Below are 27470 nucleotides of genomic sequence, written 5' to 3' on the forward strand. Positions count from 1 at the left end.
AAGTACAACTTAAAATCAATATACAGCCTTTATTGTCACACGACACCACAGTGACAGTAGATTTATCGAACTGCATTATTTGGTGTGCATTGCACTTTTTATTTATTTCTTTTAAATGGAAATATCATCTTTGTAATGTTTTATGTAGTTAATATGTCAAGACAAAATACCTTAGCTGACTAGACTATTATACCGTGGCTAAACGTTTTAATCGGGTAGGCATTATCTGAATTCACTTTATGGGGAGAAAATAAGCATAACAATCGATTCTCTCTCTTCTCGGAATCAAAACTCCTTTACTTCAGTTCTCCAGCACTTTTCCGCAGGCGCCAGATGAAACGGCAGCAGCGCTGCTTCTCTCCAACTCAAATTTGAGATAATCCTTTTTTTTTTTCTTTTAAGTTTTACAACTCGCAAACGGCGCGGTAACCTTTCTTTATCAATTCTTACCAACTCTATAAGACGCGATGTAGCCTCTGTGTCTTTACGCGGTTTCCGCGCCTCTGACACATCGCTCATGACCTACACAGCATCGCGAACAGGATCTTCTTCATTTGCTGTCTCATTCCGGCGCTTCTCACGGATACGTTCGCGCCATTTCTCCCTCGTCTCTGTATGGCAACTTTGAGACGGACGCCGAAGCGCGCATAGCCGCTGGCTGTACGAGCCCGATTGGAGGCTAATTTGACTGGAGAATTGAGACCGACTTTGATGGCTTCGCCCTTTAGGAAGAGGAGTAGACAGCGGGATGCGTGGCTGACGATGTCCTCAACTTTCTGGCTTGTGCTGCTGTTGAGCGGTCTGCTGATCCTCTACTGCGGTAAGTACGCTGCTCTTCTGCCCGAGATCCCTTCTTTCGCTCGACGATAAGGTACCTGCGAGTTCGGAGGCAATGATGAGTTTGTCATAATGTCGGTATGAAAAGAGGCTCGAACATTTCACGCTAATGATGGAGGGATGGATCTTTTTTTTTAGACGATAAACGTCCAATCTTCATCCCAGTGGATGGATAAATTGTCTTTAGACATAAGATAGATAGATAGATTTCAGACAAAAATGACCAGTTACCCTCAGTTTACTAATGCTGATAGATAGATAGATAGATAGATAGATAGATAGATAGATAGATAGATAGATAGATAGATAGATAGATAGATAGATCCTAGACAAAAATTTCCATGTTACCATCAGTTTACTAATGCTGATAGATAGATGGATAGATAGATAGATAGATAGATAGATAGATAGATAGATAGATAGATAAAAAGATAGATAGTTTTTAGACAATATTTTCCAGGTTACCCTCAGTTTACTAATGCTGATAGATAGATCAATAGATAGATAAATAGGTAAAAAATAGATTTTAGACAATAATTACAATGTTACCATCAGTTTACTAATGCTGATAGATAGATAGACTGATAGATAGAAAGATAGATAGATAGATAGATAGATTTTAGACATTCATTTCTTATTGCTGATGGATAGATAGATAGATAGATAGATAGATAGATAGATAGATAGATAGATAGATAGATAGATTTTAGACATTTTCTTATTGCTGATGGAGGGATAGATAGATAGATATATTATAGACATTCATTTCTTATTGCTAACGGATGGATAGATAAATACTTTTTCTAGACAATAATTAGATCAACATACGGATAGACAGACAGACAGACAGATAGATAGATAGATAGATAGATATAGATTTGTTTGTAACTGTTAATGCATGAATGGATACTTTCTTTTAAAAACTATATCAATAGAGCAACAGACAAATGGATAGTTAGATATGCTGTAGATAAAAAGATTCATGAATGTTTGGATGGATAAATAGTTAATAAATTAATTAAAAATATTTTTTTTTACTATCAGTATACTGATTTCTGGACATTTGTAGCAAATTTTTGGACATGCATTTTTCTGCTCCTCCCCTACAAAAAAAACTTTCACCAAAAAACATATACATTAATTTGCTAACTTTTCAGCGCTATAAGAAAGAGAGAGAGAGAAAGGGAAAAGATCGAGAGATGTACATGAGGTAACTACATTTTACCTAATCAGGTTCGGCCCCTCTATGTGACTAGATTACCGGTCTGGTGTTTGGGGACTCAGGAGTCGAGCCCCACTGTACTGTGGCTGTGGGAGTCTTCATTAGCATTGTGTTGTCCTATCGATTGAATCTATAGCATTGCATTTAGTTAGAGGACACAGCAAAAAAACAGACACTTCCTCCCCAGTGGCCTTTCAGCAAATGGGCAAGACCCCTTAATCAGTTTTATTAGGGGATGTAGTGTTTCTGGACCAGACACCCAGAGCCCATTGTGGCTTTCCGAAGGGCTGTATTCTTGTCTGAGTCCCCACTGCATATTGACTTGAGTACATTAAAATCTTTAGTTCTTCCTCAGACAGGCCAGTAAATGGAAATCTTTATTGATTGCTCTGCGGAGACAGCATTCGCACAACGGTTTTACCCCCTCAACAGATTTTAGGACTTCTTACGTGGGGGCCTAAGACAGCAAAATCTTTTCATTAAGAGTAACAACAATCTCTTTCCATGCATTTGTGCTGTTATCTCTTAAAAGCTAGAATGCACTAGCTCCACACTTGAGTCCATAACTCAAAATAAACTTGGAGACAGGCCATCTGTTCAGTGCATACAAATAATAGGCTATTTAAAAAAACAACAACAACAGCCCAAAATCTGTTTTCTAACCAGCAGCCTTAATGTTCAAACCAGTTGAATCAACAATTTTTCTGCATGACATTGACCACGAATTATTCATATCGCGCAATAAGTAAGAAGACAAAATAACGGCACCTTAAGGAGTCGTTATTCTAGAGCTGACACCATACTCTTTTAATCCATCTATGCTGTTCTCTGACTTTGGAAAATCAAGTTATTCAATGGCTGTGATGTCCAGCGGGGTGCGAGTGGTTTTTGACTCACAGGATTATTATGCGGAGCACTCATGATGAAGTAATTGCATGAAAGCAGCCATTTATTGTTTGTATTTCTGTACATTAATCTTGCTGTGCAGGCATATGCTTTATTATGCATGTGATGAGGTTGTGTGAAGAACTTCAAAATTCTTCTAAACTTCCTTTCAAAGCTGAAAAATATTGAGTTTCTAAGAACCACCCCCTCTAAAGTGCTTATGAGACATTGGATCTCTCTAACGTGCTGCTTCTTCACCGTTTTAAGAGCATGGATGGGATTCATTAAAATGGCTCTTCAGATGCAAAGGGTGGAAGAGACTCCCTAAGTAGCTGAACAGTTTGAAAGCTATAATGCTAACTTTGGATTTCCATTACATGAGTTGAGCCCCCTATAAAGGCGTTCTCCCAAGTGAACACTGAAGCAGATCATCCAGGAACTCTTTTCACTGGTTATTTAGAGAGATTTGCAAAATAACAGGTACTCATAGCTCCCATTTGTATTATATAAACTATTTTAAAATAAAAAAAAGAAGGCTTTTGGGGGAAACTAAAACTAGTTTAAGATACACTACAAGCTACTAACAGACTTACATTTAAATGTAAATACAAAATAGACTAGAATAAAACTATATAAAACAGTTTGCTGAGTTATGTTCTAATAGTGCTTATATACCAGATGCTTAATTGGTACATTAGTGGTGGAGAGATTCAGTGATTCTCTCTGCAGTTTATATGTATGTGTTTATAAGTGAACAAACTCATTGAAACATTCGTTTAACCATTTTATCCAAAAACAGATTTATTCAGAAACAAACAAATCGGACAGCCACTTTTATTTAGTTACTGAATCATTCACACCGATTTGTTCAAAAACACTTATTCACTAATTCAGGAATGTTACGAATTAGTCAATGAATCATTCAGTCAAATGATTTATTCAGAAACATAGATTCATTCAGGAAGTGGCTGAGTGAGTCACTGAATCACTTTGTATAAACAAGACATAATGGGTTGAAGAGGGCAAGGCTAAGTTTCCATGTCCTCAAACACAATTTCTACCCCCACCCCATTAGTTCAGAATTACTGATTCATTCAGGAACAAAACATGTGGTTGTCTTTGTGTGAGTCAATGAATAATTTACATATATTGTTGAAATACACAGATTCATTTTTAGTCAATTAATTTGTTCAGAAACACTGATTCATTCAGGAACAATGAATGAATCAGTGTTTGATTGAGTCACTGAATCATTTACTCAACCAATTTGCTGAAATACACTGATATATTCAAGAACTGCTAAAATAATTTATGAACGCAATGTAAGTAACCTTGGACAAAAACTTCTACAAAATAGAAGTGTTTTTTAAACTTTTCGTTTTCACTCAAAACTGAATGAACGTTTAAACAATAGAATTATTAAAATACTTTACACTGTACTATAGCGGGGTGTACACACAAAGCAACATTAAAAAGTGATGTAGAGTTTTGAGTATTGCTCAACTCATTGCAAAAAGTAGCCACTACATGTTTTTAAAACAACGGCTCAAAAGTCACTACTAAATATACAGCAGTGTACATGAAGCTAAAACTGTACAGGATGAGAAATGGCATAGTTATAGAAGGAAACAGTGTGTACTTAAGTGAAACACAAATGAACACACACACAGATACAGAAAGAGCAAATCTAGTCACTTTGAAGATGAGAGAGCACAAAAGTACGCCTTGAGAAAAATTTCAAACTTACAGGACTTGACAAAGAAGTTTTTTAGTTTGCAAAATACTAATCGCCGGAGGCCATTACTGCACTGTGGAGGCAGGGCAAGCCTTTTTTCCTGTAAAGGAAGCACCTTTTCAGATAAAAAAAAATCCAAAACAGGCAATCCAACAAAAATAGATGGAAGAATTTATTTGGTCCAACGGTTCGTAGCCGAGGAAATAAACTACTTTGGGAAAATAAACAAGTTTGATAGCAGCGCCAGGAAAGAAATATGAAAAGTCTGGCACGCGACAACTAAATGAGCTGCTATTTTAATAAAGCCGGCGGATAATGAAGCTGCTCAATTAATGTGGTTTATGGTGCAGTTCTTTTTCTCTCCGTTCGAACAATGCTCTGACATTGAGATACCTTCTACATTTCCACATCAGCCTGCGATAGATCACTCAGTCCGTTTCTTTGCAAAACCTATTGTGGGTGAGAAAAGAACGATAGAGAACGAGACGGAAAGAGAGAGAGAGAGGGAATGAGTGTGTTTACAAGAGCTCATTCAACGGACACAGGGGAAGAGAAACCCTGAAGATATTTATTCAACTGGAGCAGTGTAATTCCAGCTGATACATTCATACATTTTGAAACATGGCTTTGTTAAGCTTCATTGGCCGTCTCTGGGAAACAGAATCTCTCTACTGCTCTATCCCTGAAACCTTGGCTTCTTGCTTTTGCTCTTTTTCTCAGGAGCAATAAATGTTAGATTGTATTGGCACTATATAGTCCCGGCCAAATCCTATTAATATGTGTTATATTAGGTTTTTTCGTGGCAATATCGAAAAGAATCTCTCTCATTCCCGTCGTTCACCCTCCAAAAGACGTGGTTCATCATCCGCAAATATAATACTTTCAGAGCAAAAGCATTGTTACATTTTCGGACAGAAGGTCACCGGTGTTTCGCGCCGCATGTAGACCGCAGCGTGTCTGTTAGTGACTCTCCTCCCTGCCGTCTGGCAGGCCACTCTATCCACAGAATCGAGCTCACCCAGCTTAACTAAATCAAGTGCAATTTGAAAGCAGGAGACGTGCCAGGAGTGCCATTGTGTAAGTCTTGAATAATGTAAAGCAGCTGATGCCTTTGCTTGTTGCGGAATCTCTTTGTGGCTCAAATAATTTAAGAAAAGCTTTCACGAATCGCTCTTGCGGCAACGTCGGAATGCTTTCTCTAAAAACAAATTGTCGCATGCAAAGAGCCTGGCTGCCACCAAGGTCATTTCGTTCATTTACTCATCTATTTTATTTTATCCCCCCCTTTTCCAGCTAACCCCGCCTTCTCTGCGAGTATTTGTCGGTATTGACCCGTTTGTTTGTAATCGGCTTTAACCTCAGGTAAGAACTTGAAATAGTATTGTTACCCTATTTTATGCATCTGTTCGTGACGATAAACAACTGCATTTTCATAAGCTCAGTGAACGCTACCAGGTGTAAACCAGAAGAATCACTTTGTTCTGGACGTTCCTGAGATGTTCTCCATGATTCCAGACGTGCATTTCATTAATTGACACAAACTGAATGGAACAGAATGCACTGGTCTCGAGACGTGTCTGAAACTGTTTAAACTTGGCACAGTGTCATATACTCATGCACTGGGATGTTTAAACAGCACCGAGACATCTGTTCATGAGTCAGTGACAAATAAATAGAAAGATGTTTTAAAAATCTACTTTAAAATGCATGCCAGATTTTGAGAAATAGATTTTTGTGTACATGTTAGTTCCATATGTTTTTGAAAAACACATTTTTCAGAACTGAAGAACCAATGAACTGAACAACCAATGCGATGTAACGAATGTCATGTGGTATAACCAAGTAAAATGTTCACGTCTTAATCATGTCCGAGTAATGTTCAAAAATAATTTTTTTAGGTAAGAAACATCATAAGTCTGTATCATATCATAGTTGTATCATATCATATCAAGTTTTTCTTTGCATAATATGTAAACATAATTAATATGCACAGTACACATCTAATGTAAACAACATCTTTTATTTTGAAAAAATATATTTGTCATAAAAAGGTCAAATTATGTTTTTAAAGATCTGGATGCGCAGTCAGGACTGTCTCCGAGGGTACTGTATATGACATCATTTCTTGTCTTATTTTGCTTTCCCCGCATCTTTCTGCATATTGCTTTCCTACCTTTTCAAATACTAATGAGCAGTAAAGCAGTATATATATATATATTTATTTATTTATTCATATGAGCTGTACGATCAGGTTGTGCCAGAAGGTTATTTTTTTTTTGCTTGAAATAATATGAAAATGAGTTTACCTGAGAAATTAAAAACATGCTCAGAATATAAGAGGTATATTCAAGTCATCGAGTTTATAAATCACCAGTATTTTTTAATTAATTAATATATCTGGATAAAAAAATGAGCATCATGTCATTGACCTTTATACAGAGCAATAATTAAAATAAATGGCATGTCCAGAGAGAAGTATTAAAGGACACACACACACACACACACACACACACACACACACACAGAGGCATACACACCTTTTCAGAATTGTTTCTCCATCTTCACCACTGAAGGGCAGATGCTTTATGATTTGCCTTGAAAATGTTCTTGTGTGCTTTGCATAGCAACGACGAGAAACCGGTATAAATTCTGCACTGAATATAGAATGAATGTATTCCCATCTGACCTGTGGGCAGTAAAATTCATAAAGTGGCCCATCTTTTACAAGCACATTAACTTTTTTCTCCTCTCTCTCAATTTGGTGGTAATGCCGCCAACAGTTTGAGAAAATGGAGTTATCCTCGGTGGAATGCCTTTTCGTGATTACATCTCTGGCCTAAACAATATTTTAGTCAAATCTCTATTTCATTTTACTGATCCTTTACAAGATATTAGATTTTAATAAGCAATCTCTTTTTCGGTCATTGCTCATAGAATCATCCGACTGAGGTTTTGCTTGTGATTAGGTTGGAAAACGGCAGAGTTTTTACACTGTGCCGAATGATGTATCACTTTAGAAATGTGGTCACAGATGTCGGCTATGTTTTGACAAGCCAAGTGAATTCAGCATTACTACTTGATCATCTACATCTGCATCATTCGCATGAAAACCTTTTTAAGCTCGGTTGCTTGTCACTACATCTTGTCTGAATGATTTATCTACAGCATTTGTCAAAAACTGCTTACCATCCACATCTACACCGTTGTGGACGGCATATTTGAATCTGTCAATAATTAATTTCACACATGCTCTCCATTTCATAAACACTTGATACAACAGTGCATCACGGTCAATGGGCAAAATGTTAGTTCTGTCAAATCAATACTGTCCATAATAACGCTGTCCTGCCCTGCATGGAAAACACTTCAGAAGTAGAGAAGTATCTGCTTTTCCACACTTAGATTCTCTTTGAGATCATCCATCTGTCCTCCGAACTGACCAGGGCACCGCTGTTTCAGTCAGTAAATATTGACTTTACACATGAGGTCGTTTCTGTCATGTAGTACCTTTTGACTTTATAACTTCAAGTAAAAGATGTCTGTTGTAAAAAAAAAATTTTTTTCTGAAAGGGTAAAAACAGACCTTCAGAAACAGGCAGAAGTGTGGTAGAATGACTCAACAGGAAATAAAGAGGAAGGCTTTACAAACTGAGTGTGTTTATTTGAAGTTAACTGTCAGAAATGTGATAAGATATGTGTCAGATATTTGTGCACGGCACTCTGGGACACTGATTCATACAAAAGCACCGTACTTATTTAAATGTCCTTTTAATCTGCTGTTGCACGATTTAATAAATCGCCACAAAAAGGTTTTTGTTGAAACAAGATTTAAACATAATAATTAAAAAGGTTCGAATCTTCACTGTCACAAATACATAACTAAAAAAAAAATCAATAATATTGTCACCAATAACATTAACCACTAGCGCAATATTCACGTTCAAAGGTGATATTTTTGCTATTATAGAGATACTATATTTTTTGGTAATCATTTTGAATTATATTCCCTTTTATTTTAATCTGACCATTATAGTAATTTTTTTGATGTCGACATTTATTTTTTTATTACTTTTTTATTTCAATGTTATTTGTTTCATAAAGTTAAATAAACTTACATTCTTTTTCTGGTTTTGTAAAGAAAGTTTTTATGACTTTAGTTTTAGTCCCCTACTTACCTTTGTGCTGTCCTTCTGACCACAGTTGTTCAAGACAAATAAAAGCCTCCCATAAAAGTCCCGTCTTTTGTTATGTAATTTGGATACTTTATCAAAAAACATCTGTCTTTCATTGTGCTCATTTAGAAAACGTCCTGTTTCACAAACTCTTCTTTAGAAGTGTTGTTACTGTAAGTAAGTTTGATTCTTATTCTTTTCCTCTTTTCCTATTTTTAGCCAATGTAAAAAAAAAATCTAAAGCGGACAATCCAATCGACTTACAGTTAAGTATAATTGTTACATCAAATTGCACTTGATGCAACACCATCACGCCATGAATAACTAAAATGGCTTTTAAAAATGTGTCCACTGCATCAGCGACTAATTAATAAGCACCGAACTTAATATTTGATACACTATATTAAACCATACATACTATGATGGGGGGTACGGAAATGTACTGCACTGCTTTACACCGGCCCATCAGACCATTTCTCACTTCTTTTGAAACGCTGGAGTCTGGCCCAAATTAGTCGTAGATTTATTAGAGAAGTCTTTCCGGGCAGGCGAGAGAAGAAGAGCCCCTGCCTTCTTATCACTCAACGTATCTGGACATGTCACAGTTTCCCACCTCTCTTTGATTGGGATCTCTACCATCAGCTTTTCTTTCGGACTGTCTGTGAGAAAAACAGTGAGGCTTAATCCGTCCTGATTACCTCCGACAGCAGAAACACATCGCTCACGCTCAAATCAAGGATACAGTTACAGCGTCCACAATGCAGATTTATATATAAATGGTTTCAGTTTAACTAAACAAGAGCCAGAGATTCGACTGCCATATGGATCAACATATCTTGAAACGGGGAAAAAAACATTGCTGAAACGCAGCAGATTTACTGGAATGCATATTGTGAAGGCGGATGTCACATTTAATGGGATTCATCCAAATTGGATTGCACAACCCAAACTGTAATAAGGATGAGCTGTGCGGTTAGACATTGGCTGGGGGTGGAATTTCCTTAAAGTGTATCAATTTCTTCTCCTCTTCAAGCCTCTTGTATTTTGCTTGGTTAAAATCTGTCATGGCTAATTACGCTGAAGTTTTCACACCCTAGAAGCCACGATCCTGTGGTTCGAACACCTGTCAGAGCAGAAAGCCTTACATCTGCACATCAGCAGCAAATGTGTTTGATTTCGAAAGCCGTGAGTCATTTCGGATGTGCTTTTGTCTCGTGTTAAAGTGATAGTTCTTCCACAGATGACTCTCTTTCAGGTTGTGCTCAAATCTGTATGATTTCGAACAGAGGATTTTTGAAAGGAATATTCTGGCCATGACAGCGATGACTGAAGATGCTGAGCTTCAAAATGACTAAAAACTAAAGTCTATACGAGTTATGCAACATAATAATAGCTTTGTTTGACAAACAGACAGAGATTGAAGTCATTATTCATTGTAAAATCAAGAAAAATCGTAGTTACAGTTTCCCAAATAAAATCATATCTGTTTGGAGTATTTTGTTATGTGCTTTTATTTGAACACAATCTCATGGGAATTTATTTTTATTATGAATTCAAGTTATCTTGTTCATTATTCGTTTTGTTTTTTTCTAAAAATAACACTTTTTTGCACATATCCAATAATACAGATTTAAAATTGCAATTGTAAAATAGTATTGTTTTCTTATTCTTGGATTTTGTTCAACATGCTGAAGCTTTGGAGCTTTTTTGGAGCTTTATTAAATAAATTGCTTTGTTTATAACGATGAAGACGTTAAGAAACTTGCAGGATGTTTTAATCATACAAAGACTACGGCGAAATATAAATTTGATTTCTCATTTCTTGACCTCTTTAATTTAAAAAATAAGATGACTGAACATACAACGTCCATACAATGAAAGCCATTGGGGCCCAAATAATCCCTCTGGCCTCTATTGACTTTCTGTACAAAACAAAAACCCATCTGAAATTCTTTAAATTATCTTCTTTTTTGTTACGTGGAATAAGTCGTGCATGTTTAGAGCGACACGAAGGTGAGTAATTAATGACAGGGTTTGCGAACGCTGAACAGTTTCCTTCAGTGACTTCTACGCAATCATCTCTTTGCTCACTAGACTTCATCTTCACAGATTCATCAAGGTGCAGGATTCCCAGGGTCGGCGGAGAGGCCATGTGACTAATTCTGACAAAGATATTGATTATAAGGAGACTCGCCGTGATGGCAGATGTATTGCGGAGTGCAAACTGCGCTTTAGGGACGTTCAGCAGTCAAGCGGTGGTCTGCGCTTTGCTCCCCCAGAGTGTTGCAGTGATAACAGTGACAGAAATGCTGCATAACATTACAGTGCAGGTGAGAGCGCCCTTGGCTCTCAGACAGGAAGATGGTGCGAGTCAAGATTCATTAACATGTTTTTTTCCCCCACCTTATTTTTATCCTGAACGTGAAGCACATTAACACGTGTAGCTTTTTAAATATCCTGAATTGCAGTTTGCATCTCAAACAGTTTGCATCTAAAGTTATTACAATCAATGAATCGATTCTTCAGCTCACTCGAAGATCATCAGCGAATGCTCCGTGACTTCAGGAGATGTGCAATATAGCACAACACGCGGTATGCCCTTCGTGCGTTTCCAAACCAGCGTAAAAATCGTTCCGCATAGAAGATATTTTTTCGCGACTTTAGTTGCGTTCCACGATTTCGTTTTTTTGGGTGAACTGTCTCTTTAATTCATCTGGTATCCAGTGCTCTCATTAGCATGAGATAAATGTTTAGTAAGTAATCTTTTCTCATTCCAAATCTAAAGTTTGGAGCTGACGCTCTTCTCGTAATTTGTTTTAGATGTTCTCTGAACAAATGGATTTCTGATTCCAAATCAAGGAAAGGGATTTAGATAAAAAAAAAAGGGCAAACAGTGGCCCGTCCCTGCATTGATCTGAGAGATTAAGTCTATGAATTGAAATGTTGAGTTCCTCGGGTTCAGTTTAAGGTATTTATCTGTTTCAGCGATCGTTTATTTTCTCCATAGTAGCTGTTGCTAAATACTCGACTGATATAAATATTCATACTCAAACATTTGGTTTCCGTGGCTCGTCGAGCGGGAATTACGTTGGTGTGAATAAATTTACCTTTCACCCACCAAAAATAGAAAACAAAATAGGGTAGTGGGTCTGGCTCATATTGCTTATATATATCACACCAATATCACTTTCCTGTGTCTCCACTGAGACGTTGCAATTACTATGGAAAACAAGTGTAAAAAGTAAATAAATGAAAGCAGGCTTAATAAATTGGAACTGGGTCTATTGTCCCGCCACATATTTTCATACAGTACTTCCAACAAACACTGCAGAGTCAAATATAGATATTCCCCTTAGACAAAATGGAAATTGAGAGATAGAGCGGGAGAAAAAAGACTAGATCTGTAGGAGATATATTGGCAACACAGGGGGAACATGTTATTATAGGGCAGGATATTTCAGTAGCAGCTTGACTTTGCAGTGGTGCGGTATTCTGAACATATTTAATTGGGTCCCCGCTGATTGATTGCCATTCTTCTACTGAAGCTCGGAGTACGTGAGAACAATATGAGAATGTGACGGGATGTCATGTGTGGACAGCCGTACTTGGGAATAATATGAAAAGTGACATTAACGGCAAAGAAAACGGATTACTTTTAAATCTGAATGCATGCATTAAAAGAGATCACCGTTAATTATATCATCAAGAGACAGAGCAAATAGCTATCCATCACTGAATGAAGAAGACTTTTTAGAGAAGCTTCAGGAAAAAAAACCTTCAAAACTAAAACTAATGTGAAAGCACGTCTTCCTGCCGGAATGCATGTATACGGGTTAAGTTAGATGCATGTGTTTGAATTGTGATGTTAATATAGATGGTGTGCACGCCTCGCGCTGATGATCCAGCGGTATTGTCGCTGTTATAAATAGCCTTTACTGTAATGGATAAAAGCACCTCCTAAATGGCAGCTTGATATTTACTTTCTTGCTAAATATAAATCTGAACGTCAATGTGATATTTAACATTGCCTGTATGCAATCACGTACATAGATATAAGAAGGAAAATGGAAGAAACCCATTTTGACTTGCGTGTAAACTAAGGGGGGCCCCTTAAACTTAAAAACGATAGAAAGCGAACATTTGTGTAACAAGAAATACGATAGGCTGCTAAAAATGATAACTGCTCTTGTACATGCAATTACAGTCAGTGGGGTCCAAAATAGCCCACTGGCCCCTACTGACTTTTTTGTGTTTTGTGTTGCATTCCCGTTTGTTCATATTCATTATTTTCAGTCATCTGTCTATTTATTATTTTTGTGCAATTGACCGTGTGGCCTTTCATTGAATGAAAGACTGTCAGTAGCTACCACTATTCGGTTAGAAAATAAAATACACATTCACCAAAATGCCTGTAATACCATCACTTTTTTTTTTTTACAGCAAAGTTCTAGCAACTGACGGTTTTTAACAGTAGCTAATTTTAACACGTTATGGCGTATGAATATTAATGCTAACTCCCCTTTGATCTGAAAACTGCGTTTGTGAATTTCACCGGATCGAAGACGGTAAGCTGTTCCCGATAAATCAGAGGAAAAGGAAAGGGGGGAAAACCGGAATACCGCAGCTATGCATTAAACAGAGAGGGGGGGAAACATTTTCGTAACGAAGCATGCTTGTTGGCCTACTGTAAGCAGGTGTTCCCGCGCGCTCTGTGAGTGGAATCGCCCGGAGATTGACAGATTTAACAGCGATGACGTAGATTTCGAACCGAGACGAAACTCGCGCGCAGGACCGCAGCCTCAGTTAAAGGGGAGACGCGCGCGAGCCCGCACGGTTTCCGCTGGGGAGTCAACGGCGCGCGCGAGGCTTTGGACGCACGTGAGCTCTTTCCCTGGACTTTACCGGGATTCCGTGGGGGGACGGCGATTGTTCGTTGCAGCTCGGGGCGCGTGAAGACGCGCGGCGCCCGCTGAGTATTTCGGGACGAGCGGCGAGCGGGAAGAGCATGCAGCGGTTAACGGGACGCCAGGTGTCAGATTCCGCGGTCAAACTCTCTCGCGTCGAACTTTAATCTCTCCGAGTAGAAACCTGTCGCTGAGCAGCTCCGCGCAACCCGCATGGAAAGTGTCCTCAAACAGCCTGCTCGTCCCGAGAAGCAGGGAATGTTTACTCGGTGTTGAGCCGGGATGGATGTGCTGCTGTGAACGCGTCCGATCTTCAGAAAGATGCAGCATCTCCGTGTGGCGTGGGCGCTCGCGGGAGCGGCGGCGGGCTTTTTCCTGCTCTTCTTGATTCAAGCGCATTTATTCGGCGAAGGTAAGCCTAATCTTCCTGGTCAGAATTCTGTGGATTTTCTTTTTTTTTTTTGCATTACATAATTATAATAAAAACAAGTTGTGGTCGCTAGAACTTTACCATGAAAATATAGCGGTTAACTTGTGTTACGACATTTTAATGACTTTTTGGCGTTGTAGTATTAAGTGCATATATGTCATTAAGGCATATAGTATGTGTCTGAGCTGTTAGAATCTTTGTTACTGTAACATGTGATGATGACTGTACAGGTGGTGCAGTGAAAGGCCACATGATGTCGAAATCGGCCTCTATACATACATCTATACATCTAAAATAAGGCTGTAAACCTGAGGTAAATAACATGAAGTTAAACATACAAAATAGTCAAGTGTATGTAACCGATAACAGAGAACATTTAAAATAAATGTGATGGTTTGTGGGAATATCTTAGGTGGTCTTAATTACAAAATATAATTTCAACAGTATTTTATTGTTAACGTATACGGCCTTGTTGAATATACAATTTCGCTTCAAATTATAAAGTCATTCAGAAATGTTATTTTTAATGTTTTAGAATACTTTACAGTAAAATTACATTTTTGTAATTTTATATAAATAGATGTGAGATGATAGAGATGATTTATTTATTTAATTATTTTTACAGTGAAGGGTAAGAAAGTTGATTATGAAAAGATTATGCAAAGCATAATGCAAACACCCTTTTAATGAGACAATGACCTGTCTTTCACGTATGTACTTCATTAAATACATACGTTCTTTCCGTTTACGTGCGTCAGTGATACTGCATTCATCTGGCATCAGAATTGATAAGAAAAAGGATCTTGCGGCATGACCTTTTGTGAACTTGTCAATATGTAGTGCTTAAATCTAGCCTGTAGCCAAACTAAGGATCATCTGTTTGAATTGCTACTCCATTTATTTGCTCAAGGAGATGCTATATTTGTAACAATGTCATTTATTGGCTGCCTTTGTAAAAAAAACAACAACAACAACCACCTCCATCAACAACAACAACATTTAACGAATTTTGAGAGCTGAAGATATCAAAATTAAACGTCTTACAGTTTGATTCACCATAATTTGTGATTAAAAATGGTTACAGACTGGATTGTGATACATGATGCAACTAAAGAAACAAAGACACGTCTGACTATATTCCCAATCTCACCATCCTTGAGCACGGCATCATCGAGGAGATAAATAGATAGACGATAGACAGAAGATAGATGGATAAAGGAGATGCTTCAAGTCCTGTAGGTGCTGATGTGACACCCTAGAGCTCAGTCTGACATCTTTTATCTTCTATGTGCTCTGGAAAGCAAAAGCGAGAAAATTCTGCCTCATAAAATTGATCCATGTTGCATAAGAGTCTCAGCGATGTGGAAAAGTTCAAACTTGTTCATGACCAGTTTCCAATGTCTTTTTTTAGCTCGGAGAACAGACAATTATTTTTTTTTTACAAATCCTAAATACGGCGTAAAGGCGAGTTGGGATTGGATTCCGATCGACGGCCTTTGCAGATGACTTTATTTTTAACCAACTGACGAAGTTGTAAGTAAAGCGACGCTTTCATTAAGTTACGTTTGGAGTTTTTGTGCGTGTGATATCAGTATAGGTGTAAGGTTGAGACCACAAGAGCAGTCACCCATTATGTGTGAGCTTGCTTTGAACAGCTTAAAGGTTTGAGTTGGCCTGCCGCCATGGCAAACAAAACATGTTGGCCTGGTTGCCACAGTAACTGGGCTTTTAAGAAAATAATTGGAGAATGCATGGGTTTGCTTCTCACAAAGTGCCAAGGAATAGAGCGGTGACCTCCAGCATAGTGATAGAGAGAACCGCAGGAGGCATCGGCCCAAACGCTTTTCATTTCCTACATACAGAGACTTAGTGCAGTGTTGGGTGTTTGATATTATAATGCACCAGCCTCAGACCTCAGCTCACATTTTCCAACATTTCTCCATTTATTTATTTTTTTTTTTATCGCTAGGCCAGTTTCGTTTATGCTCTATTTAGAACGGATCGCCCAATGGCAATAAAAATAGCAGTTCATCAGGACCGATTGTTACAACGAACAAGCACAATTTACTAAGGGAGCATGAAATCCAAATTGACCATATGTACTTTCCAAATACACATTTATGCTGTTATTGTGAGTGATTATGCAGCGCATGTTAAGTACGAAAATTTCAGCTTTCATGAAAAATAATAACCTGTTTTCGCCATCGAAACAATTTTCCTTTTCGGCTGACATCACTTTTTACCGCCTTGCTAATAGTTAGTGCAATTTCATGCAGGTTAACAATAATGTGATAATGACACACTTGGATAAAAATGAAACCTTACTTTTTTTCTTTTTAATATTATGTTTCACTTGGAAATATGCCACATTGCATGAGTAAAAGTTATTTGGATGGTGATTTTTAAGCTATTGCACAGGTTTTTTTTATAGATTTTTTTATTGAGGCTCCATTTGTAGCCAAATTTCTTGCCTTATTTGTTATGATGTAGTCTTGATATAGTCACAAATAATAAAAAAGAAAACCAGTCTTAAAAGTAAGTATTTCTGGTTTTATACATCATTGTTAACTAAATTTTGTTGTAATGCCATTGGCTGTTCATTTCAGTGAGCTCTGCTCATGATGACAATGAGAGAGAACAGAAGGAAATCGTTTTAATAAAACAGTTTCAAACCCATAAGACATCTGTACATCTTCAGAACACAAATGAAGATTTTTAATGAAATCCGAGAACTTTCTGCTCCATCATAGACAGCAAGGGTCAAGGCACAGAAAGGTGGTAAGGACATTGTTAAAACAGTACATGTGACATGGTGGTTCAACTGTGGTTCATCCGTAATTTTACGAAGCTATGAGGATACTTTTTGTACAGAGAGAAATAAAAAAAACCCAAAATTATTCAATAATTGGGATAGTCCATTTACCATTAAAGCGCTGTGCCTTGGTTACAAGCAGAGGTAAGCAATGTGCATACGTCAATATTGGTGGGTGACGGTCTCTGGAGAGAAGAAATCATTGAATAAAGTCGTTATTTTTGTTTTCTTTGCACACAAATTCTCGAAGCTTCGCGAAATCCCAGTTGAGCCACTGACGTTACACAGACTATTTTATCAATGTCCTTACTGCCTTTCTGGGCCTTGAATGTGACGGGATTCTTACAGTCTATAGAAGAGCAGAAAGCATTTCGATTTGTTCAAAAATACCCTCATTTGTGTTCTGACGATGAAAGAAGGTCTAACAGGTTTGGAATGACATGAGGGTGAGTAATTAATGTGTGAACTATCCCTTAAAGCAAAAAGTATTTTCTATATTAATATTTGTATTTTGTAATAAATACATTTATTTGTATTTTATAAGTGTAGCTATTTTATAAAAATATACATTTTATAGTTGTTTTATAAATAAAATAAACAAATGAACATTTGTTGTTGCTTGTTTCATCTCTCTCAATTCAAACATGAATTTCAGCCACTGATTTTTTTAAATAATGAATTTGCTTATTATTTGCAGTGCATTATGTACATTATTGTATTTTATCCTCTAGTTTCTCTAACAGCTGTAGACATCGTCTCATATCTGACCTTTCTGTTTTGTGTCTTGATTTTAACTTCAAGTGGCCTTTCTTTTTTATTGTCTTGGGTTAGCAGGAGATTGAAAAAGATTCAGTAACAGACCTACTGAGTATTTTAAATTCACATTTTCTTTTGATTGGCTGTTTAGGTCAAACAAAATCTCTTCTGACCAATAGGTTCCTGTTCTGATGACAGTAAAAGCGTACAGAAAAACATGCTCAAAAAGCCCATACAATGCAACAGCTAAGCATTTCAAACGAACAGTTGGCTTCAAAGATTACCATTACTGTGGCCACCTGAACTCCTCAGCGGTTGCTAATTGATGAAAATAGCTTGAAAGAGGATGGATGCCAGACTAAAACCATGGAGTGATTAACAAAGTGGAACACTGTGGATGCGGCAGGCCTGTGGAAGGCTTGCGTGTCTTAACAAAGTGTTCTGTGAAAGTTTTAAGTATTCTAAATAAATTAGTTTAAAGCACTCCCCAGGAGTCTGTACAAGTAGACGTCTTGCAGTCACGCTTTGCAGGGGCTTTTTGGTATGATTGGACTTGGGAAGCAACGATTTTGCCTGCCTGCTGAGCTCAGAGGCCAGCCAGGCTGACCTGGCATCAGGTCCAATCTCAGTCTGACTGTCATTACTGACTCTAAAGGAGACCCTCGTCCCCCGCCAACCCTCCCTCTGACTACTGCGCCAATCTAGGCAAGGATAATAGGTGTATAGGGTGACAGGAAGGGATATATACTACCCAGATAAAGTATCTTTAGCAGGTTATAGGCAGCTGATATTATGATGTAGCAACTGGCTGAATAGGACTTGTCATAAAAAATTGACCTAAAATATATGATACAGGATATAAAGTCCTCAATTTCAGGTTGCAATAATTCTGTCTACTCAATACCAGAGTCTCTAATGGTAGGGACTAGGGCTTCATGGTATACAGTAGTCAACGTTTGAAGAGGATCAAAATCATTTACCAAAGTTAAATATAATGTGCTCTTCTATTTCATACATTTTTTTTGATCCACTTTAAATGTTGACTACTGTATAGTTACACCGGACGTGACAGCGCCACAGAGATATCCATTTTTAAATAAGTTTAGTAGTAACTAGTGCAGGCGATTTTTAGTGATGGAAATCCATTTATGCTTTGTTTGAAATTTATCCATGAAAGCGGAAGCTCCCAAGGGAAAGAACGTGCGCCATGTGAACGTCCCCAAAGGACACTGGACACGACAAAGTGACCACTGTTAGCAGCACTTGCTTTTGAAAGAAATAAACAGATTTACTTTATCACTGGTTTGCTTTCATCAGTTCTGTTTGTTTTTTGCTAGGCCGAATATCAGTATTTGCGTTCTTATTGCTGAGCTCATCCGCTGATTCGTCGTGTGGAGCTGGCGTAAAAAACAGTTGACACTGTGCGACTAGAGCCAACAGTTTAGATCATGCCGAAAAAACTAAAGTGATAGACACTCAAAAGCTACTTGAGCCAGTGTTAGAAATTAGAAATGTATTTATTAATTCAGAAAAACTGGAACTTTGACCAAAGATTTATTGATATAATTAACTTGTGTTGTATGTGCATCGTATAAATTTGTTGTGATTTTTTTACTATTTAAAAAGCCATGAGGTCTCTCTATTATTTCTATGTGTGTTGTCTCATATCTGACCTTGCTGGGGTTTTTTTGTCTTGAATTTGACTTCAAGTGGTCCTTGTTTTTTACTGTCTTTTTTTAACAGACTTGTTAAAGTTAAATGGAAGCAAAGTTATATAAAAAACTGTTTACATTTATCATTTTCAATGTGCATGTCAAGAGTTCAGATGCAAAAGCCTACAAGTGCTGTAGTGCTCTAAAATGTGCATTTTTATCAGGCTCCTTTGTGGAGGTGTAGTAATTTCACTTTAATGGCAATAAATAGGTTATTTGTGAAATAACTGTAAATAGATTATAAGTGAAATAACTGTACATAAACATATAGGTGCCTGAAAAGAACATTTCAAACTGTACGTGGAGAACTGTACTGTAAACTGTACTTTTGCATCTGAACTCTTCTTTCATTTCAAAGCAGCTGACATTGCATTCAAGGTATTCAGTTTTTTGCATTCCCTAGGAATGAAAGACTTGCCCATTGCTATGCCACGTACTTGTAGGAATAGTTTGAATAAAATAATGAAAACCAAAAGCAACTATTTTACATTTACTTTAATAAATGCATTTAGTATTATAATACATTAATTGAGCTTATTTTATAAATAAATAAATGCATATTTGCTGTATCTTGTTTTCATCGTTTCACTTCATGAACTTGCATTACATTATATAAACGTATTCATCTGATCTTTAATTTTTTTTAAATTTGACTTCCTGGTTTCCGTTCCACCTCAGACTATGCTGTGTTTAATACTCAATTATTATGCAATACCCTAATTGTCTTCTCACAACTCCTGTCTTATCGTGCCTCCGAACATGACATTATTCACATATGCCTTTGTCGCCGCTGATGTTTCTTAATGAAAACATCTTACAGTCAAATGAGGCCAATTGACTCGCATTGCAAGGCAATAAGCGCTGCATAAAGCTTTGGGTTATAGAATTGAACCGAACGATCTTGGCATGAGAATGAAGGCTGATAGCGTCGTGCGGCGCTGGTGGAGTCCAGCATCGGTCCCCTGATGATAGACTCCCTTTTCACTCCATCACTTTTCTGACAGCCTGTAAAGGATAGCTTTTGAATTTCAGATCAGCACAGCCAGCAAGTCTCCATCTCCGAGATGCATGGTTGGCAGCTCTTTCATCCCTAAAACGCATGCACTGGAGTATACAGGAGATCCTGGGGAGAGCGCTCGAAGAGGTTGGAGATGAATCAGACATTTCGCTGTCAGCGGGGCTATTTAAACAGACAGGGAGGGCGTATCATCTATCACGAGTTGCGCCGCTTAACACGTCTAAGCTGCAGCACTTAGAGGCGTTTTAGAACAATGCGAGCAAAGCTGAAGCTTATCGGAGCGTTTCGGGGCCCGTGACCATTAGCAAAGTGTCGACTTGCATTCTTGCCGTGTTAACGATGCCGTAATTGCTCGTCCTGGGGTGAACCTGCTTATTAATACCGCCATCTCACATTCAGCGTGTTTTCTTCTGAATTAGCCCAGTGCTCTTACACTATAATGATTAGACTGTTTGAAAAAGGGCAGTGGAGGAAAGGTGGCGGGAAACAGCAGAGAAGGCCCGAGAAGGTCGGGTTTGTCATAAAGCCACGGCAGGCCCGAATGAATGAGTGAGAGATTAAAGGAGGGGCGCTCACAGTCTGCATTCAGTCACTGCAGAGCCAGGCTTTGCTCTTGGCATGCTGATTAGCCTCCATGAATGGCTCTATGGACTCCTCTCTCTCTCCGACGTCTATCAGAGCCCGGTCATTACTGCCTATTTGGGCCTGAAGTTGGAGATGAATGGTGAAGCTTTTTCCTCCAGCTTTGGAGTGAGTCTCACCTCCAGGGCGCCACAGGGAAAGGGAGAGAAGGGCTGGGTGTTGTCAAACACGACAGGACGAGAAGATTGCGTTTTTTAGAAAGGCGGAATAACTGTGCACTGGTTTGGTCTAGCAGTTTTGCGTGCTAAATCTGCAGTTTTATGTTAATGATCATGAAAATTATTTTTTAACACGTATGTAGCATTTTGCCCTTTTTGTTGTTGCTATGCATTAAAACGAAGGTACTTCTTTTTCGCTCGCCAACTATGACTGAAAATTAGGAACAATAAACAAGTAATGCGAAAATAAATACTTAACGGAAGAAAGAAGGTAAGTTAAATAGATGGGTAGAAATGAAAAAGGAATGAAAGTATAATTTTAATAAGGTTTCACCTTTATTTGATTTACATTAAAAACACCCTTTTTTAACATATATACATATATATATATTATGTAGCAATAGCTAAAAATACATTGTATAGGTTATAATTATCGCAAATTCATTAGGATATTAAGTAGGGATCATGTTCCATGAAGATATTCTACTGTAAATATATTAATTTTTGAATTAGCAATTGCATTGCTTAGAACCTAATCTGAGCAACTTTAAAGGTGTTTTTCTCAATATTCAATTTTTTTGAATATGATTTTTTGCATGCGCAGATTCCAGATTTTCAAATAGATGAATCTCGGCCAAATATCAACTTGTCCTAACCATATATCAATGGAAAGCTTCTGATGACATAGAAATCTATAAAAAAATTACCCCTGTGACTGGTTTTGCGGAGCATACAGTATAATGATGCTATAAATATTTTACTATTTCAATAGAAATTATATCAAAACTAGATCACTTCCCATATTTGTATCCAGCAACACCAAAAACAAAATAGTTCCTGCATGTGATGTATATGTGATTTCAGATTGCGTTTACTATTAAATGGTAGAAAATAACTGTTTTTGTATGCGCAATACCTTCTTAACTGTAGATAAAGGTATGATTTACAAATATTTATTATAAATAACCGAGTACACATGACTTTCTTTATCCGATGGCCTGACACGTTAAGTTTCAGCAAACAAAAAACATTTTGTGAGCAAATGGAAGCAGCAAGAAACCCAAAATGATTCCTCTGTACATAAACGTTTATTTTTCACATCCGTAGCCCGTTTTGTCCCACGTCTGCAGAATCAGAGAGCTTATTTTGAAGAATACATTATTCAATTCAGAGCAACTTTGATAACGAGGAGTTTCGTTTCCACCCACATCACCGCTCTCATTTCCTGCCAGTCGCGCTCGCATCATGTTCTGTGATGATGTAATGCTGAAGTATCTGCCCTGTCATATCAACCATTCCACTTTATCCAGAGCCTCAGTTCCATTCGGGGTCTTTGAAGAGAGAAAAAGCCGGCATACAGCTATTAGAGCAGACACCAGAGCAATGCCTTCTGATTCTTGTAACTCAGAGGAATGCTGATATTTGATTTTGCGGAGAGAGAGGGAGAGTGAGAAATGATGTCTGGAGAAGAGGAAAACAGATCGAGAGGGGAAAAAAGAAAAAAAAAAAAAAAATCAAATCACCTCTTGAAAATGTTCCAATAATCACTGAAGCGCTCCAGCAACCGAGTTGGCCAAAAATAGATTGAATTGAAAGTTCTCTTGGTATTTTATGACGGGAGTTGCTAGCAACAAGGGTCGTCTGGAGAACTTTCCTTCAGATTCTTTTGTGTTTATTTTGGCAGTTTTGACATACTCGCAATATTTCCGTTTCAGTTTCAAACGCCGGGTGAAATATTGTTTGTAATAAAAGGTGATGGGCTTGCTTCGCATCTTGATGAATCGGTGATGGGCTGAGAGCGAAGACTCCATGTGCTTCTGAAAGTTATGGCCTCTTTTCTCTAGCCGCCTGGGGCAAACAGATTTCCATCTATGCTCATAAATGTAAAAAAGCTGTATTTTTTTATTTATGCGTGAAAAAAAAAAAACAGATATGCAAACCAGACCAATCCGGCCTGGTCGTGCTTTTTACGTTCAGTACCTCTGCACTGAGGTGTCATCCATCATCGTTTGTGTTGGAGCTCATGCACGTTTGATCAGATGAACCGTTTCACACACTGTAGATCAAACTCGAGCTGGATACATACACAGACATACAGGTAATTTTACATGTCAATAACTCCAGCAGCCATCGTATCAAGCTGAGAAGATGCTATAATCCATCATGTGCTACAGACAAACACCTTTATATGTCACTCATGGCTACACTCGATCACTGTGACTCACAGACTACATACTGTTAATGATTGCAGTACTCAGAAGCAGCCTCTGATTGGACGCTTTCCTCAGTAGTGAACGTAATTGTCTCTATCTGTAGCGTAGATGGGGTTTAAAGCGGCCATATCACAGGGAATCACATTTTCTTTGATCTTCTGAGATAAAAGTGCTTGAAGTACTATGAAACGTACTGTAACTTGGAGAACTCAAATCTCCTCTGTTAAGAGAGGGAATTTATTTAGTTATTTTATTTTATTACTGGGTGTGGATTGTTGTGAACATTTACTTTTAACAATGTCCTTGATCATTTCAGAATTTTTGTGTCATTTTTTTAGCTCGAAGTGTAACTCCAACCTTCCCCGGTCAACATTTATTTCATTTTATTTCAGATGTTCATTTTATTACCGACTGTTTACTGTTAATAATATCTATGACCTTTTAAGTATGATTTTAGTGTTGGTTGTGCATCTGTCACAATATAATATAGCTTGTCACTTAAGCAGTTCTTAATTCCTTCTTAATACAGAATTTTTTTGTTTTTAGTTTTCTCAACTTGTTTTTGTAAGAGATTTTTGGGGTTTTTGTTGTCTAGACTGAAAGCAACAAGTTGAGAAAACGCAGATCTCCTGAAGTTTTCTCAACTTTGGATTTGTTACAGTGTACAGAAACATGGAAAAAAAAACAAACCATTTAATTATAAGCCACAGAGAGGAGTGGAAATGGTAAAAAAGCTAAGTTATGGTGGTTTCTAGTGACCTTGAGACGAATGAATGAATAAATAGATGTAAATAAAGAAATAAAAATATTATATTATTTAATATATTCTTTTTGTTATGTGTGTGTGTTTTACCTTTGTAATAATTATTATTAACATTATTAATATTACTATTATTGCTTACTAGATACATGGTAATAACAAAACTAATGATCAGTTCAATTCCTAAATGAGTGCATTGACACGCACACTCCTTATGATCAGTGGTAGTAGTTAGATTAATATGTTTTTGTCTTGCAGGTAATAACATGTCCAGTCGTGACAGAGTGCCTGTTAAAAGCTTGGTAACCTAATTATATACATAAGCATTTCTTTGTAAGGGGGTTGGGGGTGTTGAGGCGTCCTGGCGCTGGATTAATCATCATCTAACATAAGCACTCTCTCAAGAGCTTGTACGCTGCTTATCTGTCTGGACTTACGCTGGGGTTTGTGGACCTGTAGCCCACCCTGATTCATCAAGCCTTTTTCTGCTGACACATTATCGCTGGGACATGATTCACCGTCGCAGGTCCATATCCAGCATATTGCACTGGCTTGATGAGAGCGTGTATATAGATTCCTGTTTATGCAGGTGCAGGATAATAGAGGAACATTGAACAATGGCTGCAGTGTGCAGCTTCAGCAGAACTTGGTCCCCATCAGTCTGCTAACAAGGGTGATGCCTCAGTCTACAATATTAGTAGGGAAACTAACAGCTCAGCACCGTAAAAATCCATTTATTCTGTCAAAGCTGTGGGCTAGTTACAAATGCAGTGCACTGCGGAGCTCATGGTTCAAATCTGGCATGCAACATGTTCTGATGCTTTTTCCTAGATATTTTTCGTCTTTCAGATTTTCATAAGATGGTTAATAATATTTATGTATTTATTGTACGGCATGCATAATCACGGTATTTACAAAAGATGGCAATTTGAGCATATGCTTCTGTACTGTTTAGCAGAACACTGTCACTGTTATCAAAAGTTCTCTGCTCATTAAAAGCAGAAAATAAAATGACTTTTATACGCACCTTTAAACTTAACCACATTGCTCATCCCGCATCCCTCATCCCTACTCATCTCTCACCATTTCTCCTACAATTATGCTATCAAATCATGCACCATGCTATTACTTTTTTTTTAGCAATCAGACATTATTTTCACCTGCCAGAAGATAAATCGAGAAAAAAAAAATCCATATCTTGAACTGAAGAAGGAACCTGAGGCTGCACAGTTAGGGGGGAAATCGAATTGCGATTTTTCTGATAAACTCTGGGATCACAATTTAAAATGCTGTTTGGCAAATTCAAAAATTATATACTGTGTTATACATATTGTTAGCATATATTAATTATGATGTATAATCACTATGATATTAGTATTACCATTATTATGATTATGATTAATAATAAGTTACAATAACAATAAGCACTTTAATTGAAACATTAAAAAAAATTAGAAATATTACTAAATGTATTTTACAATACAAATATGAAAATATTAATATTTCTCCTTTTGTTTATAAGCAGTTCATAAGTAAATCTTATTATACAGCAGTAATGGGAAGATTTTTGGTGTATGTTGCATTCCTAAATTTACTTAAAGGGACAGTTCACCCAAAAATGTAAGTTCTGTTATAATTTATTTCCCTTCTAGTTGTTCTAAACCTATATGTACCTTTCTGTATTCTGCTTAACACAAAAGATGATTATTTGAAGACTTCCATTCCATTGCATTTTTTCATGAGAGAATTTTCATTTTTGGTTCAATCCTCCCTTCTAGCGCATGCACGAAAAACAGAGCAGATGCAGAGAAAAGCCTGTGTGATGCATTCATATTAACTGTGAACCGAGCCGATTCGAAACACTGAAACACCAGAAAATTACCTGCTTGCGTGTAAATAAACATAGAGCTGCACTTCACTCTGAAACAAGCAGTGCATAAAGTGGTCCTATTATGGTTTTGTGAAAATGACCTTTCATGCAGTGTGTCACACAGCTCTAAGTGAACGAAACATCCTGCAAAGTCTTAAACCCAAAGGTTTACCGTGTATGAAGATAGTGTCTCTCGAAAGAAAGAGTCGACTCTGAATCATTGAAACATGTTGTTTTTAAAAACGAGTCCCAAACCATTTCATGGTTATGTCAAAATGAAATTTAGCATTTTAGCTTTTTGCCCACTCACTTTTTGGTCTTTTTGCATTTGTCTGAAAGAAAATGCCAATAACTTTTTTACCACTAGGTGCTAGCTGTTTCCCTTGGTAATGGCTGTACACAAAGCAGCACTATGCTCTCAAACACTGCTTTATCAAGCATTACAGGCATGATGAAATCAAAATGAAATCAACCAATCACTACAGATTATCATCACTCAAAGGAGAGGTTTGAAAAATTAATCGTTGAACAAAGTGTTTTTCGGCCTTGCATGCATGTCAACCTGTTGTTGACTCCCGAATCCAAAATACGAACCTTTCATAACCCATAATAGGTTCACTTTAAATGAATCACAGCCTTATTTCAAATAATCACAGAGCCCTAAACCCGAGCCATATTTACTGCCACGAAAACCCTCATGGTTGCATAGAAACATGCTAAAAACCACTCAGAACATGTAAGCAACATCACTGGCAACCAGCCACATCATTCAGCGCTGTAGCCAGGAATTTGGCAGCATTTACATTTTCTTAAAGACTTGATTGTCATCCCGGTGGTTTTGAAAGCCCAGCTGACATTTCTCTAAACTCTTTGTCCTTCATTCAGGTCAGCTGGTGGCGGGTACATGTGAAATCGTGACTCTGGACAGGGACAGCAGTCAGCCGAGGAGGACCATCGCCCGGCAGACGGCCAGGTGTGCCTGCAGGAAGGGCCAGATTGCCGGCACTACCAGAGCCAGTCCAGCATGCGTGGATGGTAAGAATGAGGAGGGGCTGAGGTGGGACTCATCGAGGCTTTGGTGCCACTGCCTCTAAGCCCACCACAGCATCCATAGCTGGGGCTTTCAGATTCCAGTCTGATCCGTGAGATTATGCTGCTCAGTGAGTGTGGCTGAAGTGTCACTCACAGGATTTGGGATGTTGCTGCAGGTTTCATCAGTGCCTGAGGTCACGTGTGCCGAATGTGTTACGAGGTGACGGACGCTGGGGAAATTTAGAGTTGGTGAGATTAGCTCCGAGCTGCCATGTGTTATTTAAATAGCAAACTTCTGTAAACACAAATGAC

At 37.8% G+C, this 27470-nt stretch overlaps 1 protein-coding gene and 1 long non-coding RNA gene across 3 annotated transcripts in view; one reads left to right on the plus strand and one right to left on the minus strand.

The window, feature by feature from the left end:
- The first annotated feature begins 340 nt into the window (after positions 1 to 340).
- The window catches only part of tafa5b (TAFA chemokine like family member 5b), a 38000-nt gene continuing 10870 nt past the window's right edge, over positions 341 to 27470 (plus strand). The window contains exons 1-2 of one of the 2 annotated variants that reach the window (XM_043227379.1): positions 341 to 820; positions 27012 to 27161. In XM_043227379.1, coding sequence (XP_043083314.1) covers positions 712 to 820; positions 27012 to 27161 — 259 coding nt within the window. In that variant the 5' untranslated portion in view covers positions 341 to 711. Of the gene's footprint in view, positions 821 to 13536; positions 14168 to 27011; positions 27162 to 27470 lie in introns of those variants that run through there. The other variant, XM_043227380.1, reaches the window with a different exon arrangement.
- Positions 15314 to 27470, minus strand: part of LOC122330434 — a 43513-nt gene continuing 31356 nt past the window's right edge. The window contains exon 3 of the long non-coding RNA XR_006248013.1: positions 15314 to 15478. This is a non-coding gene — a long non-coding RNA (uncharacterized LOC122330434). The remainder of the gene's footprint in view (positions 15479 to 27470) is intronic.

The sequence above is a fragment of the Puntigrus tetrazona genome, chromosome 25 (assembly GCF_018831695.1).
Source record: "Puntigrus tetrazona isolate hp1 chromosome 25, ASM1883169v1, whole genome shotgun sequence".
NCBI lineage: Eukaryota > Metazoa > Chordata > Actinopteri > Cypriniformes > Cyprinidae > Puntigrus > Puntigrus tetrazona.